This window comes from Mus caroli, unplaced genomic scaffold (assembly GCF_978045245.1).
Source record: "Mus caroli unplaced genomic scaffold, Mus_caroli_1 scaffold_15, whole genome shotgun sequence".
Lineage (NCBI taxonomy): Eukaryota > Metazoa > Chordata > Mammalia > Rodentia > Muridae > Mus > Mus caroli.
In genome coordinates this window covers 84,236,215-84,251,391 of record NW_028227270.1, presented here as the reverse complement: position 1 = coordinate 84,251,391, position 15,177 = coordinate 84,236,215, and the positions used below count along the sequence as shown (strand labels likewise).

General features: G+C 41.0%; 1 protein-coding gene across 2 annotated transcripts in view; it reads right to left on the bottom strand.

Annotated features, from left to right (window-relative positions):
- F13a1 (coagulation factor XIII A chain) overlaps nucleotides 1–15,177 on the bottom strand; it is a 187,084-nt gene that overhangs the window by 89,829 nt on the left and 82,078 nt on the right. For both annotated transcript variants that reach the window (XM_029484978.2, XM_021180809.3), the window contains exon 6: nucleotides 13,087–13,194. In XM_029484978.2, coding sequence (XP_029340838.1) covers nucleotides 13,087–13,194 — 108 coding nt within the window. The remainder of the gene's footprint in view (nucleotides 1–13,086; nucleotides 13,195–15,177) is intronic.

Below are 15,177 nucleotides of genomic sequence, written 5' to 3'. Positions count from 1 at the left end.
CAACTAGAACAGGGGCTGTCCCAAAAGCTGTTGCCTGTACGTGGGAGCTGTTCTGCTAGCTGGGATGCCTTGGTTGGTTTTAGTGGGAGAGGAAGCACCTAGCCTTGAAGAGACTGGGTGGGGGAATACCCAAGGGTATCAAGGTGGGGGAATACCCAAAGAACCTCCACCCCCTAAGACGAGAAGAAGAGGTGGGAGGGGTTGGTTGGAAAGGGGGTGGTAAGTGGGAATGTAAAGTGAAAAAGTAAAAAAAAAAAAAAAATAGTGTAACATTTCCTTTCTATACCAAGACCCAATGACATTTTAAAGTAGACAGATTTCTAAAAATGTGCAAAGGATTGAGAATGACCAAAACGATACTGACAGAGAGCAAGATGAGGAGTTTTTGATCTGATGATTTGCTATAGCAACTTGATAACTAACACGGCTGTTCTGGAATAAGGAAGGACAAACAAGAGTCTATGGTTGCTCCAGCCTCATCTGGTCATTCCATTTCTAACCAAACCACCACATCAATGAGAGACTTAAACAAAGGATAGCATTTTCAGTAGTGTTTTTGGCGAAAAAAAAAGTAGATAAATTTGTGGCTAATCAAAATCTTTGATCTTACCTCACACCACATTGAAAGACCTCAAATTGGATTATAGATCCACATTTAAAAGCCCAAGTTGTATTTCAAAAGAAACATGGGGCAATATATTTATGTCTTGAAAAAATCCACCTGTGGTCTAGACAGAACTATTTCCTTAAAGCTGTCAGTGTGTCCAGGTGGTAGGGCAATTACATAACACTCCTAAGTCCTAAATGTGATCCATAGTACCACAAAACCAAACATAAATACATTAAAATTTAACTTTAAACATATTTTAAAAGTTCTTAAGAATGACCTGAATTTACTGACACCCCATAAAAGCTGAGAACTGACTCCATATATGACCACAGTGCATGCCTCCTGCCTTCCACATCTTTCCCTGCATCTCTCTCTCTCTCTCTCTCTCTCTCTCTCTCTCTCTCTCTCTCTCTCTCTCTCTCTCTCTCACACACACACACACACACACACACACACACACACACACACACAGAGAAAAGTATAGAGTATAGTCTGGTGGGAAAGAACCTCTATGTGTATCTGAGAAAAGGAGTGGTTTCAGAGCATATACACAACAACTCCATCTCTGTAATTATAACACAACCCATCAGGCAAACAGCCATTGACTTGGGAAGACATTGCACTGAAAGAGGTATATGAATGGCCAGAAGTGTATGGAAAAGTGTGCACCTCACTGCTCATCAGAGAAAATAAAATTAAAACAGCAATTGGATGCAGCTATGTTCAACACACTAGGTTTGACAAATCACCAAGAACAGAAAAACCTGCAAGAAAAGTAGACTGTCGTGAGTTTCTGGAGGAATGTGAAGCATATGACTGTTATGTCTGACTAACCCTGTGGATGTTGCTGAGAGAGAACTGCTGGTAATATCCCACTCAGCTGTGGGCCTTGTGTGTAAGGATGCTAACTAGACAGGCAAGATGTGCCCACAGGTGCCACAGTCCCAGGCCTGTTATGGGGTAATGGACCATTTTCTGATTGAATTTATGGCTGCTACACAGAAGGGAATTCATGACTGGTACTGTAAGTCTGGTCAAATGTTCATTCCTAACCCAGAATCCATCTCCAATTGATAACTGCTGGCAAAGACAAAACTTCCTTCTTCTCCAATGGAGTCTCACTGGGCATACGAACTACATTTAAGGGCAGTTTCCATGCCCAGTAGTAGATGGCCAACACAAACTGATATCGATGATACTTTTGGAGGTATTTTTTGTCTCATGAGACTTTGCCTAGACATTTCCCCCTTTACCCTACAAATATTTCACCTTTATATCTTATTTTATGCAAATTTTGTGTGTGCAAATGTGTATGTGTGTGCCAGTGTCTATATGTGTGTTTCATGCCTTTTCTTTGGTTCTTTTTTCTGTTGATTTGTTTGTTTTTTCATATTCTTATTTTATTTTACTATTGTTGTGGTTGTTATTGTTAGTTAGATGCCTGAGAGAGAAAAATGATGTGAATTTGGATGGGTAGGAAAGTGGGAAGGAAAGTGGGAAAAGATCTGGGCAGTGATGGAGGAGGGTAAACCATAATCAAAATATAGTGGATTAAACAAACAAACAAGAACCTATTTTCAATTAAAAGGTATTCCCATGGCTGTGGAGGTCACTGGTGCTAATGGGGAAGCTGCTACTGCTGTTTTGCTAAATGTACACGGTGTGCCTGTCACATTACCATCTATAGATAACTGTGCACATCTATAGAATAGTGTTGTCTGCTTTAGTCGGGGAAGCTTCTCTGTGCAGTGGTCAATGATGACCACAGAGAATCATAACTGGGCAGAAGTTCCAAGAATAAATGGATGTTGCATGTTCAGCCCCAAAGGGAACATTTCTATTGTTTCCAAGGCTCTGAGAACCTTAGGAAAGAATGGGTGGAAAGTTTAAGAGGCAGAAGAAGGCAGGGCTGGTGGGTGAACAGACTTCCAGGCACAGTATGCCCATTATACCATTGAACTCATGGCTGCTGTAATCACCTGCACACGTTCTCCATAAGAGTAGAACTGCCAACATCTTGTCATGGAATGGGCAGGGCCTTATGGGGTCCCACCTCTCTCTGAGGATTTCCACACAGACAATGGTTGAGGAGAGAGACTTTTACTCTCCTGTGATATAGCTGCTGATAAGACACACATGCTTCTACCCACTCCCTTGTAAACAACCTCGATGACACATCCTGCATTTCCTGCACAGAAAGACATGAGCCTAGAAGGGGAGCTACTTGGAAAGAGGAAAGGAATTAGTGGGAGTTGGGAGGATAAGAGAAGGTAGTGTGGATGAATATGATCAAACTGTACCATATACATGTAGGAAGATGTCAAATAGAACCCACTATTGCATATAATCAATATATGCTAGCAAAAAACATTGAAAAGACATATTTTGAATGCTCATAGCAGCTGCATAATGGTCCGAAAGGGAAATCATCTAGAAGGTCCATCAACAGGCAAATGGGTCGATGAGTTGCAATGCACGAAACAAAATTCTGTTCCTAAAGATAAAGACTTATGCAACAATTCATGGAGTGAATGAAGCCAGTCTTACTCCATCTTTATGAACCTATTTCCGTGAGGTTCCAGAGGAGGTGTGTCGAATCCAGTGCAAGAGCACACAGCAGCAGTCCTTGGGGTGCAGGCCAACCAGGAGAAAGGCAAAAGAAGTTCTGGAAACATCTATATTTTTCGAGGACTGAGTATGATTCTCAGTCACACATTATATTTATACATTTGATAGCAATGCTTTTTACTGTATATAATTCATTAATCTAAAAATATAACTAACCCTAACTTATACAACTCTATAACGAAAGACTTAACTGACCTATTATTACCGGTGTGTGTGTGTGTGTGTGTGTGTGAGAGAGAGAGAGAGAGAGAGAGAGAGAGAGAGAGAGAGAGAGAGAGGTGTGTGTACACTCTGATAAGGGTAAATACTTAGAGTTACTTTTCATAGTAACCATTACACTACTACAGGACATTCTTAGCTCCTGTGTTAGTAACTGAGGATTGTGGCTTGGCCACACTGTTTCTTACTAACCATGTGTGAAATTACTTAATGAGGATAAAAATGGAAACTGAGTTCTCCAGTGTCTTCTTTTCCATCACTGTATCCCTACTGGGTGCTATGGAGCTGGTTGGTGTACATCAGTTGTTCTCAGCCTTCCTAATGCTGAGACCCTTTAATACAGTTCCTCATGTTGTGGTGACCCCCCTCCAGTCATCAACTTATTTCATTATTTTAACTGTAATGTTTGCCTCTGTTATGAATCATAATGCAAATATCCAATATGCAGTTCCCAAAGGGGTCATGACCCACAGGTGGTGAACCACTGGTGTAGAACAAGTTGTCAAAAAAGATTCGAACAAAAGGGGTAGATATAAAAGGAGACAGAAAGGAAAGAAGATGAAAAGGAAATAAAGAAGGCAGAAAGTATCTGTCCCAAGAGACCCCTAGGCTATGCTACACTGTAGCCATCTGTCCTGGAGATGTTGGTCCCAGGAGACGAGAACAGCTCCATCTGCACAGCTTGGAGGGAGTGCTGCAAAGCAAGCACCCGTGCTTTAGAAATAGCCTGTGTGATTACAAAATAGATGCTGTGTTGAAACTCATTCCAGGAAGCAATTCGGGGGAAGCAGACATTTAGATTGACTATGATTATCACATTGGAGAGATAGCTTGTAATAAATGTCTGTTTTTCTCCAAAAATATGGGACAAACAGGCATAAGAAATGTAACCTTGATAATTGAGAAGCCAAGCTGTTTGCCCACAAATGGAAACTTCATTACATTGCTGGCTTTTACCTCGAGGGAAAAAAAAAATGAAGTCTGAACAGTTCACTGTCCCTCCTTGCCCCCACCTGAATTGATTCAGAATGAGAGGGTGACAGGAATTATATTTTTACTCCCAAGAAGAGGACAGGATGAGGATGCATCCAGGGATGTATAACATCCTGTTTGCATCCGTGGGGTCAGGCAGCCAGAGGTCCACTTCCAGGGCTGTGACCTTGGATAAGGCCAACTGACTTTCTGATGCCCAGACCCACTCCATCTGCACATTGCTTATTTGAGGACTAGACATATTGTCTTACAGGTGGCTATGCAGATAACTTCTGCTAGATAAAAATTGTACTTTCTCATTGCTTTCTGATTGATGTGTCATTGTTAAAAATCTTCAATAAACAGAAATGAAAATGTCCAGCAACGAGAGACCCATAGTGTCTGGTAGGGAATGGATCTGTCCTGATCTGGCTGAATCACACAAACTTCTCTGGTCATTCTGGATCCACTGGTATCTTCTACCTTTAGGAAAACCTTGACTTCAGCTTCCATTCTAGTTTAGAATCTCACCATGTTGGATTGCTATAAAGTTCTTCATTAATGTCAATGAATAGGTTCTCCAAAATGTATTTCATGGGCGTGTCTACTGATTTGGTTGTGTCCTTACTGTAGGGATTCAGAAACTATCAGTGAGCTTGCCATTTCCAGCCATTTCCAAGTGAAGAATGCTTTTTCTGATGCGTGTGCATGAACCATGCACATAGATTACAGCAATGGAGATAAAAGCTGATAGCTTTGAAGGCAGAGTACTCTGGTCAGAGTCTCATCTTCCAGGACCCTTTATCTAGCAATGGCCAAGAGAATGTGAATTTGCAAATAAATAGTGAATGATGGAGACATGATTCTTACAACATACCAATGGAATCTTTATCTCCTCCTTCTCAGAGGTGGTAAGGACTCACATCCCTGCTCATGCACAGACAGTCTGCTAATAATTTCCTCTACCACCATAGGGAATACTGACCAGAAACTATACAAATGAGGTACAAGAATGGGGGAAATAGCCATTTTTACCTTATCATGCTTTTTGGTAAGTGCATGTTTAAGAAATAAGGACTATAGGAAGAGGTGTGCAAAAGCTCTTTGGTGGTAGAAGGTGGAGGGCAATGACCACAGTCTCTGTAGTCTAAGACAGGGGCTTTTGCATGCTTTACAGACCAAAGAGAAATTTGGTTCTTTCCTTGTAGCAATCTGAAATTTCAAACCTAGAAATTCAAATTTCAAATCTCAAAATATTAGGGGCTATATCATGGCTGATTGTATGGCCAGAGAATAGATTTTGTGCATCAATTTCTGACTTTTGGGCTTATTTGGAATGGGCAGGTGTGGGATTCCCTACTTTGAGCAAATCTTAAAATGTAACCTGGATATTTGTAATTGAGGTTTATTGCATAAAAATGTAAAACATTTCCTCAACATAACGCCATCATTCAAGATAGGCAAGGAACCAACCAAAAGAAAGAAAGAAAGAAAGAAAGAAAGAAAGAAAGAAAGAAAGAAAGAAAGAAAAGCACAAAACAAAACACCATCCCCTGTGGAGTTGCTTGGCAACATGACAAAGTAGTGATGATGCAACTGTGTCTTTATCACGGATGGAAAAATATTCTAAGAATTGAAGAGTAAAGGAGGAGAAAGATGGGCTAGGTGAGAAAGTCTTTATTTTCAGTTGATCTTGACAGTGGCAGGGGACTTGAGGATCAGGAGCTGCAATGCTGTTGTCTCCAAGGTCCGAGGAACCTAAGGCCTGCCTGCAGCACGGTCAGTTTGATTTACTAGCTGTAGTTCCAACTTTTCTTTCTTTCTTTCTTTCTTTTTTTTTTTAAATAGCACTAAAGACTACACAGACCATCGATTGGTGGAAAAAGTTCAATCTTGAGTTAATTCCCTAAAGGCATAGTCAGAGCAAGGCATTAATGTGGATTAATGATGGCATCGTAGCTCGATATTAGCAAAAGACCATGGTTAAAAATAAATGTGCACACCTCAAGGGAGGCTGGGCCGTCTGGACTGATGGAGGTGTGAAGCCCTGGAATTCAAAATATGTAACTTTGTTGATATTTGTTTCTTCTTTTTAATCTTCTCAAATTGCTCATCAATTTAGCTTAAAAAAAACATAATTGAATCAAAATATAGGGTCCTGGGATCAAGGGACTATAAATGTTGAGACATCATGGGACAACTATTAGTTGGGTAACCTAATGTTGTCTGACTTGTAAAACAAGTGGCCCCAGAGGAATGTATTTCAGTGCTCCTTTCCGGCTATATTTCCCTCCAGTGCACTTGGTACCCAGTCATCTGCATAGCAGACTCACCGTGGATAAAGACTTTCTGTGAATAACAGCAGGGCTCCTTGTCAACTACTCCCATTATCCTTTAACCCGATAGCTCGATACTCTGCATAGGCCCAGATGAGAGTGCAGTTAAACTGAAGAGGTTTTGTTGTTCTTGCTGTTGTTGCTCCCATATGACCCTATGCTTGTTTCCACCAGAAAATTTTCTGTGTTGCATCAGACTTTCTATTTCTATGTCAATCTTTTTCATGACAGTATAAGCTCTGTGAGGGCAAGAACCCTGTTTGGGTTACCATCATACTCAATGCCCAGATACTTGCTGAATAAATGAGTTGAGATTTACCAGTATCAGTAGCATCACTACATTACTGTCACTATTGTCACCATTCCCGCCATCATTCCTACTGTTCCCACAATGACCCTCATTACCACCATCACTATTGCCAAGATCACTACCATTAACACATCTGCACCACCACTACCCTCATCCTCACCTTACATCCCCTTACCAACCATCCCCATTTCTATAAGCACTACTACTACCACATCACCATTGTCACCACCATGATATCACTACCACTGCCACCATTACATCATTGCCACCACCATCACTACCATTCCCATCCTCTGCACAATCATCCTCAACATTATTGTTGCTATTACCTTAAGCTCTATCACTATGATGTCACCATAAATATCACCACCACCATGGTTACCACTACTGTTACCCTAAGCACACTCACCCTCACTGTCACTATTCCCATGACTGTCACAGCATCACGACCAATACCACCCTTGACTCATCATGGTCATCGCTATTACCATCACCACCACCACCATCACTAACACCATAATCATGGTCACTACCAATACCACCCTTGACTCACCATGGTTATTGCTATTACCATCACCAGCACCACCATCACTAACACCATAATCACTGTCACTGCCACTGTAACCACTATCACTGCCACCATATTACCAACACTATTGCTGTCATCATCTCTAGTACCACAGCACATTTGGCATCTAATCCTCTTGGGGACCTCTTTTCCATTGACCCCAGATTCAGATGTTCTGACTCATGCCTTTCTTCACTTATCTCCTTTCTTGAAATCCACTTATTCTTAGGGATTTGTTCTTTTCTAGGTGACAGCCACACAATTTGATACAGTAATTGTGCTATTGGCAATAATATGCTGGCAGAGATGCTCTGAAGCAATATGTTTTGAGAGAAAGGACAGTGCCTGGTTCCAGCTCAGCTACTTATTTCCCACATGACCTTGAATGAATGACATCACTTCCAAAGGCTTCTGCTTTCTCATCTCAAAGACCCCTGGAGAGTCTTCTAGACCCCGTGAGATGATTTTGATGTAGATCTTCTATAGACAAAGATGATGTGTGTGTAGGCAGGGCATTTAGGGCTTGAATGATGACTAAGCAGGCAGGTATTTTCACTAAGAGAGGCCACTGCAGCAGCAGTAGCTGCATCCCCTGGGGAAGGTGCCAGAGCCAATCAGTCATGGATTAGAAGCTGGCTTGACAGGCAAACACCAGCAGTAAGGACAAGCTATTGTCACAATGGTCTCCTCATTCCAGGACTGCTCTGTTCTTTCCACAACCCATCACAGCACAAATGTTTTTATTGTTAGGGTCTCAGAGACCTCTGGGGTTTTAGAATACATGTCCTCTGGGGTCTTAGAGCCTATGTCTTTGGGGTCTCAGAGCCTGTATCCAGATGCTTCATTGAAACATAGGGCTGCAACTGAATGCCAGGTGAGTGAGATACCTTTTCATATGGTCCAGCTCATCCTTAACTTTTCCTCAATCTTCCCATCAAGACTCTTGGAGGGTACTGTCACACCAGAAACAAGGCCAACAATGGCTTTTAAAGGAAGGAAGTGTAACTTGGAACAAATTCTTTGTCTAATTTCCTGTTTTCCCTCTTTTCTCTCTTAAATGAATCTACAATATAACATTAGTAAAACGTAGCATTCGTTGCTTAGGTGATTTTTAAATTAAACTTCATCCATGTGTGACCATAACATTTCAGACTCAGTCCCCAGTCAGCAAGATTATAGGAGTTTAGGTTGTTCTTTCATTTGGGAAAGACCAGTGTCTCTTGACTTCCAGATACTTATCAATTCTCCCTGTGTTCTCATCAGAGGGAAGCAATAGCAAATAAAAATAACCGGAGCAGATACTGAATATATAAATGAAAAAAATAAGAAAATGTTCATGAGAAGAACAAAATAGATCTTGCTAACAGTGTTTGTTTGGTCATTTGAATATGCTTGGCCCATGGGAAGTGACACTATTAGGAGGTGTGGCCTTGTTGAAGTAGGTGTAGCCTTGTTGGAGAAAGTGAGTCACTATGAGGGTAGGCTTCAAGTCCTATGCTTAAGCTCCACCCAGGGTGGAAGATAGTCTTCTCCTGGCTGTTTTCAGGTAAAGGTGTAAACTCTGAGCTGTCCAGTGCAATGTCTGCCTGGATGCTGCCATGTTTCCTGCCATGATGATAATGGACTGAACCTCTGAAACTGTAAGCCAGCCCCAATTAAATGTTTCCCTTTGTAAGAGTTGTCATAGTCATGGTGTCTCTTCACAGAAATAAAGCCCTTACTAAGGCAAATGGGAATTTCAGATGTTTGGCTAAAGAGAGAAAGCTTAATTTGAAAAAGGAAGAAGTATGTCCTGGATTTAAGTGCTCTTCCCTGATTCACATGGCTAACGGCAGAACCAGAGCCAGGACTCCATCTCCTGATACAGCTACAGGCCCTCCTGTGCAAAACAATTTCCCTGGTCTCTTCAACAAAGCATGGAAAACAGAATTGAATGAAGCCTATTATGCAGGCAAGAAGAAGGTGTTACCTCCATTCTATAGGTAGGAAAACTCAGCACAGACTCCATCTTTGTTAGGGGGTTTATACACCAAGGAACATTTGGCCATATCTGGAGACATTCTTCAATGTTTCAGCTGGCATATTATGGTGTGTTCATGGAATTTTTGAATAGAGGCTCAGGGATGCCATTGGGCAATTTATTGCACACACTATCAGTACAGCAGCCATCTGAGGGTGGATACACTGTACCACAAAGATTTTCATCAGAAAGTTGTCTGAAAAGCCAAACTCATTATTTATCATTTGAAAGCTTGTTATCACTTTTGTGTTCCTATAGCCTCATACATAGCCATTTTCCTGCCATCTCCTTGCCAATCTATGTGCCATGACCACAGAAAGCCAGTTTGTCTTTGGGGCTCCAGTCATGCGCTCCTGTGCTATACTCATGCCTGTTTTACTTTCTTCAAGTCTCCAGCCAGAGCTAGGCTGCTTCTCCTCATGGCTTCCAGGAGCTTCTGCCTGCAGTGACTCCATTGTGTATGAAATGGAATTCATATATAGTTTGTGTAGTCCTCTGGAAGAGTTTGCAGGCCATATGCATCTCCTGGTATCTATGCATGGACTCCGTGGTCCTCTGGAAGGGTTTGCAGATCATATGCATGTTCTGGAATCCATGCACAGTCTGTGTGGTCCTCCTGAAATGATTACACATCTCATGCACCTCTGTTCTAGCACATCTGTTCAGTGTTAGGGATGAGATGCATTTGAAACGGCCACAAAACTATCAGAGGTTTGGGGCCAGCTCAGGAGAACAACATGGCCATCTAACTGTGAAGTCTGATTTTGGCTGGATTCATCCAGCTTCAAATCTGTTCTTGTTGTAGCTTCCAAATGCATCTTTTCATATCTTAAGAAAAATCTTTAACTGGGAAATAAGAAGGTCTGCCCCCTTCACATATACCTTTGTTCTTTACTTAACTTTATGCTGAAATCCCACTGTGTGTTTCCAGTGATCATGTAGGGTCTGTCTATATGATCAGAAAATTGTTTTTCTACGCATCACCATCTTAGTCAGTTCTGGAGGCTCCTTGTTTTAGCTTTATAAATCACTACAGCTGAACAGATTTTGGAAAGACTCACAAAAGCTATTTTGAGGATTAAAGGGGATAAGAGGGGTGAAGAGGTTTTCTCAACTATCGAACTTTCTATTCTGTGAAGAGTGGCATGGGGAACAAGGGGAAGTGGAGCTATCACTTCAAATTGCTCAGAGCAGTACCTATGTCCTTTAACACCCAAGGTCATCGCTTCCAGAAAGCAAACCAAACCTCAACCACATTATTCTCTATGCAGATTTTATCTCCCTGGTTCCAGGCTGTGTAACCGTGATGATCATTTTCCAAATTAGAACTTTAGAGAGAGGCTCTTTAGAGCTAATGCCATTTTGAGGCAATTTAAATTGGTGTTATGCCTGGTCAGAGGCAGCCACAGACAGTGTGGGTTAGACTGTCTCCTTTTGCTTTCCTCTGTGATGATTTGGATTGGCTTGTGATTTCTGCATTTGGTAGAAGTATGCACAGTGAGTGTGTAAGGTCAGGTTGAAGACTGTTATTTTAGAATGAATAAGAGGGAGACAGTTCATATCTTATCACTCCTTCTTCTTGCTTCTCTTCACTGCCACATGTCATGGTTGCTTCTAAGGGGAACTAAAAAGAATTAAAAATTAAGAAAAGAAGAAGGGTGGCTTCTTTTCCATGTAGATAACTGTTCTGGTGTGTGATGTACAAAGATGCTCTCCAGAGATTGCCAAAGGCTTTAGGACTAAATTATCTTTTCATCACACCATGCAAATAACATCAGAAAACAAAACTTATTTATTTTATGCATCTAAATACACATGTTTATTATTTGGCAGTCAGAGGTTGAATACTCCTTCCCCAGGGCTTCATACATGTTAAGGAGACCCTCTAAGCTTTTACCGCTAAGCTGTGCCTCCAGCCCCAAGCTGTCCTTAGATGTTAGGTTTTGCTTTCCTGTTATAAGACCCAGCACTTCTTAAATTTCCATGTAACTCAGTTCTTAATAAAGTCAGAGTCTCTATTTTTAGCACCTAGTCAGAATATACACACTATATCTTCCCTGGCCATGTAATTATGTGTCAACAAAACTGATTTTGTTTGACTCAAAAGATGCACAAAACAAAATTGAAGATAAAATCCTTCCAGGGAGAATTTTTTTTTTTTAGAAGATGTAAAGGCATTGGCAATATAACGATGTTCTCTATTCAATCTTCCTATGAGATAAATGTGGCCTACCATAACTGAGTAATACTGTGCTCCTGGACCAACCAGACTTGATGCTCATTATGTACCAATGATTGTCTGAGTGCGAGGGATACAGTACAGCTTAGGACCAGGTAGTCCTTTAGTTAACTTCCTAACCTGATCCTTGCCTTCTTGCAGATGTTTTGGGGTCCCCTACAGTGACTCATGTGAAAGGGAGAATGCATTCACAGGTGGGGTTGGTGGACCTAGGTTCTGGCAAAAGCTTTATCACCAACAAGCTCTCACCATCCTGTTTTCTTGCTTGTGTAAGTGATGGAAGTGATGACTAGCCGCTCACTTATCTTAGAATATTTCCAGGGAGAAACCAACATCCACATCATAAGAGGTAAAGCTCTACAGTGTGGTCCCGTTGCAAAGAAACTAGGGTTTTACTGAGTGTTTATTTATTCATACAACATTCATTTTTGTTATTTGTATATACGTGTTGGGGTGTTGTACACATGAGTACAGATGCTCTTGGCGGCTGGCAGAGGGTATCAGATCCCCTGGAGCTCAAGTTACAGCCACTTGTAGGCTTCCTGATCTAGTGTTGGGAATTGAACTTGGTATCACACTCTATATTGAATCAACTCTCCAGCCCTAGCCATTTATTTCCTTACTGTTTCCACAAGTGTAAACATGGAGAAAAGTCATGTCTGAGCTAGCAATCTGTATTCTGTGTTTGACTGGTTGGTCATCTGATTACAGTCATTAACATTTTTGTTGTGGTCATTTCTTAATCTCCAGACAAGAGATTCTTAGATGCTCAGGGGTTGTCAAGATGGCTCAGTGGGTAAAGGCACCTGACACAAAGCCAGACAACCTGAGTTCAATCCCCTGGACACATAAGATGGTCAAGGAGAACTGACCCCCACAAATTATCCTCTGAGGTCATACACATGTGTGAGATCACACATATACACATACACACATAAAATAAATATATACAACATGATAAAAAGATTGCATATTTAGTTGTTTAATGATATCTATTATCTTCTGGAAGCAGAGCCACATATAGATCTGATTGAAATTTTTCATTTTGTAGCATATGGAAAAGAAAGAATTCAAGGCCAACCAGGCACCCTGAACTCAAACGTAACACATCTTTCTGTGAACTAACTTCTATTCTGACACCAATGGCCCCCACACTAGATTTAGTCATCAGCACTGCCTCTTACCATTGCTGATCCAACTCGGCTGACTTTGATGGGGTTGCCTCTGCCAGAAAGGTCCATCTCAGCTTTGTCCATCACATACAAGCAAGCATCCAGGATGCCGTCTTCAAACTGTTTGGGAGATAACAATGAGAGACTATTTAATCTCCATTTAACAAAACAAGATGCGCTGAGTTCAAAAATAAGATGCCACCATAGCCTACGGCTTAGAAATGTGGAGGGACCGCCTGTAACTTTTAGCATGAACTATTGAAGAGAAGGAAAGAATGCATCCTTTTTTTTTTTTTTTTAACTTTTCAGTAAAGGAGAACCATAAAGGAAGCCAGAAATCTGAACAGAACCAATAGAGAGCCGATGTACTCAAAAACCACACACTGACTCAAGAGTCTTTAGAACACTCTACAAGTTCATTAAGATCCTTGCAACAGCGCTGGAGAGATGGCTCAGCGGTTAAGAGCACTGACTGCTCTTCCATTGGTACTGAGTTCAATTCCCAGCAACCACATGGTGGCTCACAACCATCTGTAATGGGATCCGATGCCCTCTTCTGGTGTGTGTCTGAAGACAGCTACAGTGTACTCACATACATAAAATAAATAAATCTTTAAAAAAAAAAAAAATCCTTCCAACAGATGGATGCATTGCCCAGAACACAGTGATTTTTTTCAGAGTCACTTGGAAGTCTTAGGGCCTCAAAAACAACTCAAGTTTCTATTTTCTCTTATTTTATTATTATTATTATTATTTCTTTTGTTTAAGATGGCTGTCTGTTTCCTAATGAGAGACTGTAAGAAGGAATGTGGATTTGGTTGTGCGAGGAGGAGGGGAGGATCTGGGAAGAGTTGGGGGAGAGGAAACCAAATCAGAATATATCATGTGAAGAAAAAATCTATTCTCAATTAAAAAAAATAAAAGACTATAAAGGACTGTCAGGTGTGCCACAGGAAGGTACTCCAGCTCATTTTCTTGTGCATGAAACAGGAAAAGACCTCATGTAGTGAAAGTTCTTGACACCCTGCTTTGAGACAAGGTGATTTCTAGAGCCTGGGAGGGCATTTTAGAGAAGCATTTTAGTACGTGGTAGAGGGCAGGGTGGGACTGGGGCTGGGAGCTAGTTCAATTTTCTTGGAAAGGATCACTCCTCACAGGTGCTTCTAGAATTGACTTAAAAGAGAATAAAAGCCAAATTAAAAAAAAAGCACAGCATGAGGACATTTTAGCTCCACTGTACTACAAATATAGTAGAAGATTCCTTTCAATATAGAAACATTGGATATTATCCACCCAAGTATTATGACAGAAACTACAATCTTAATGGCTAATTACTATGTAATTGCTTATTAAATCTAGCTAGAGTACTGAATATGGTGTATCCTAGAGAGCTGGGATATACAAAATAATATGTAATTTAGGCACGCAAATAATTACGTTCATGGATATATACATAACCCATTATTTTTGGGTCTCACCTAACAGCCTATCTCAATTGGGTTAGCCAGTAACCATGGCATTAATGGCACCATCAGAGAAATTATTGTTTCCCTGCATCTCAGCAAACAAGGAGTTTGTTGTGTTATTTTGTCGGAATGATCTAAGGTGATGGCCTTGTTGAATAATGACACAGTCTTTTTTTTTTTTTTTTTTTCCTTACTCAAAGTCACACTTGCCAAGTGTAACCTGACTGTGCTGGGATGCCATCCTAATTCTTCTTGATTCCTTTTTGATGACTTTCCCCTTTACTAGCTACCTAGACAGCATCACATTAGGATCACAAATGGCCTCACACCTGGTGTAGTTTGGAAATGATTTGTGTCTTCAGAAGAGTGACATTGAGTTGATAGACCCTTTAGGAGTGGCTGATGTGAGCTACTGAAGTCACAGGAGCACTGACTTGCCTTGAGAAGGGAAGAATGCAGTCTCCAGAAGTGAATTGCTTCTCTCCAGAGCTGTTGTTGTACAACAAGGCTAGCCTATATGCCTGGCCTGTTATGTGCATTGTTAGTTCCTCCTTTCTTTCTCTATTAAGTTGTAATGACATTAAGGGGATCTTTGCAGAGGTTGACCAGATGGAACTGCCCAATCTGGCACTTTAAG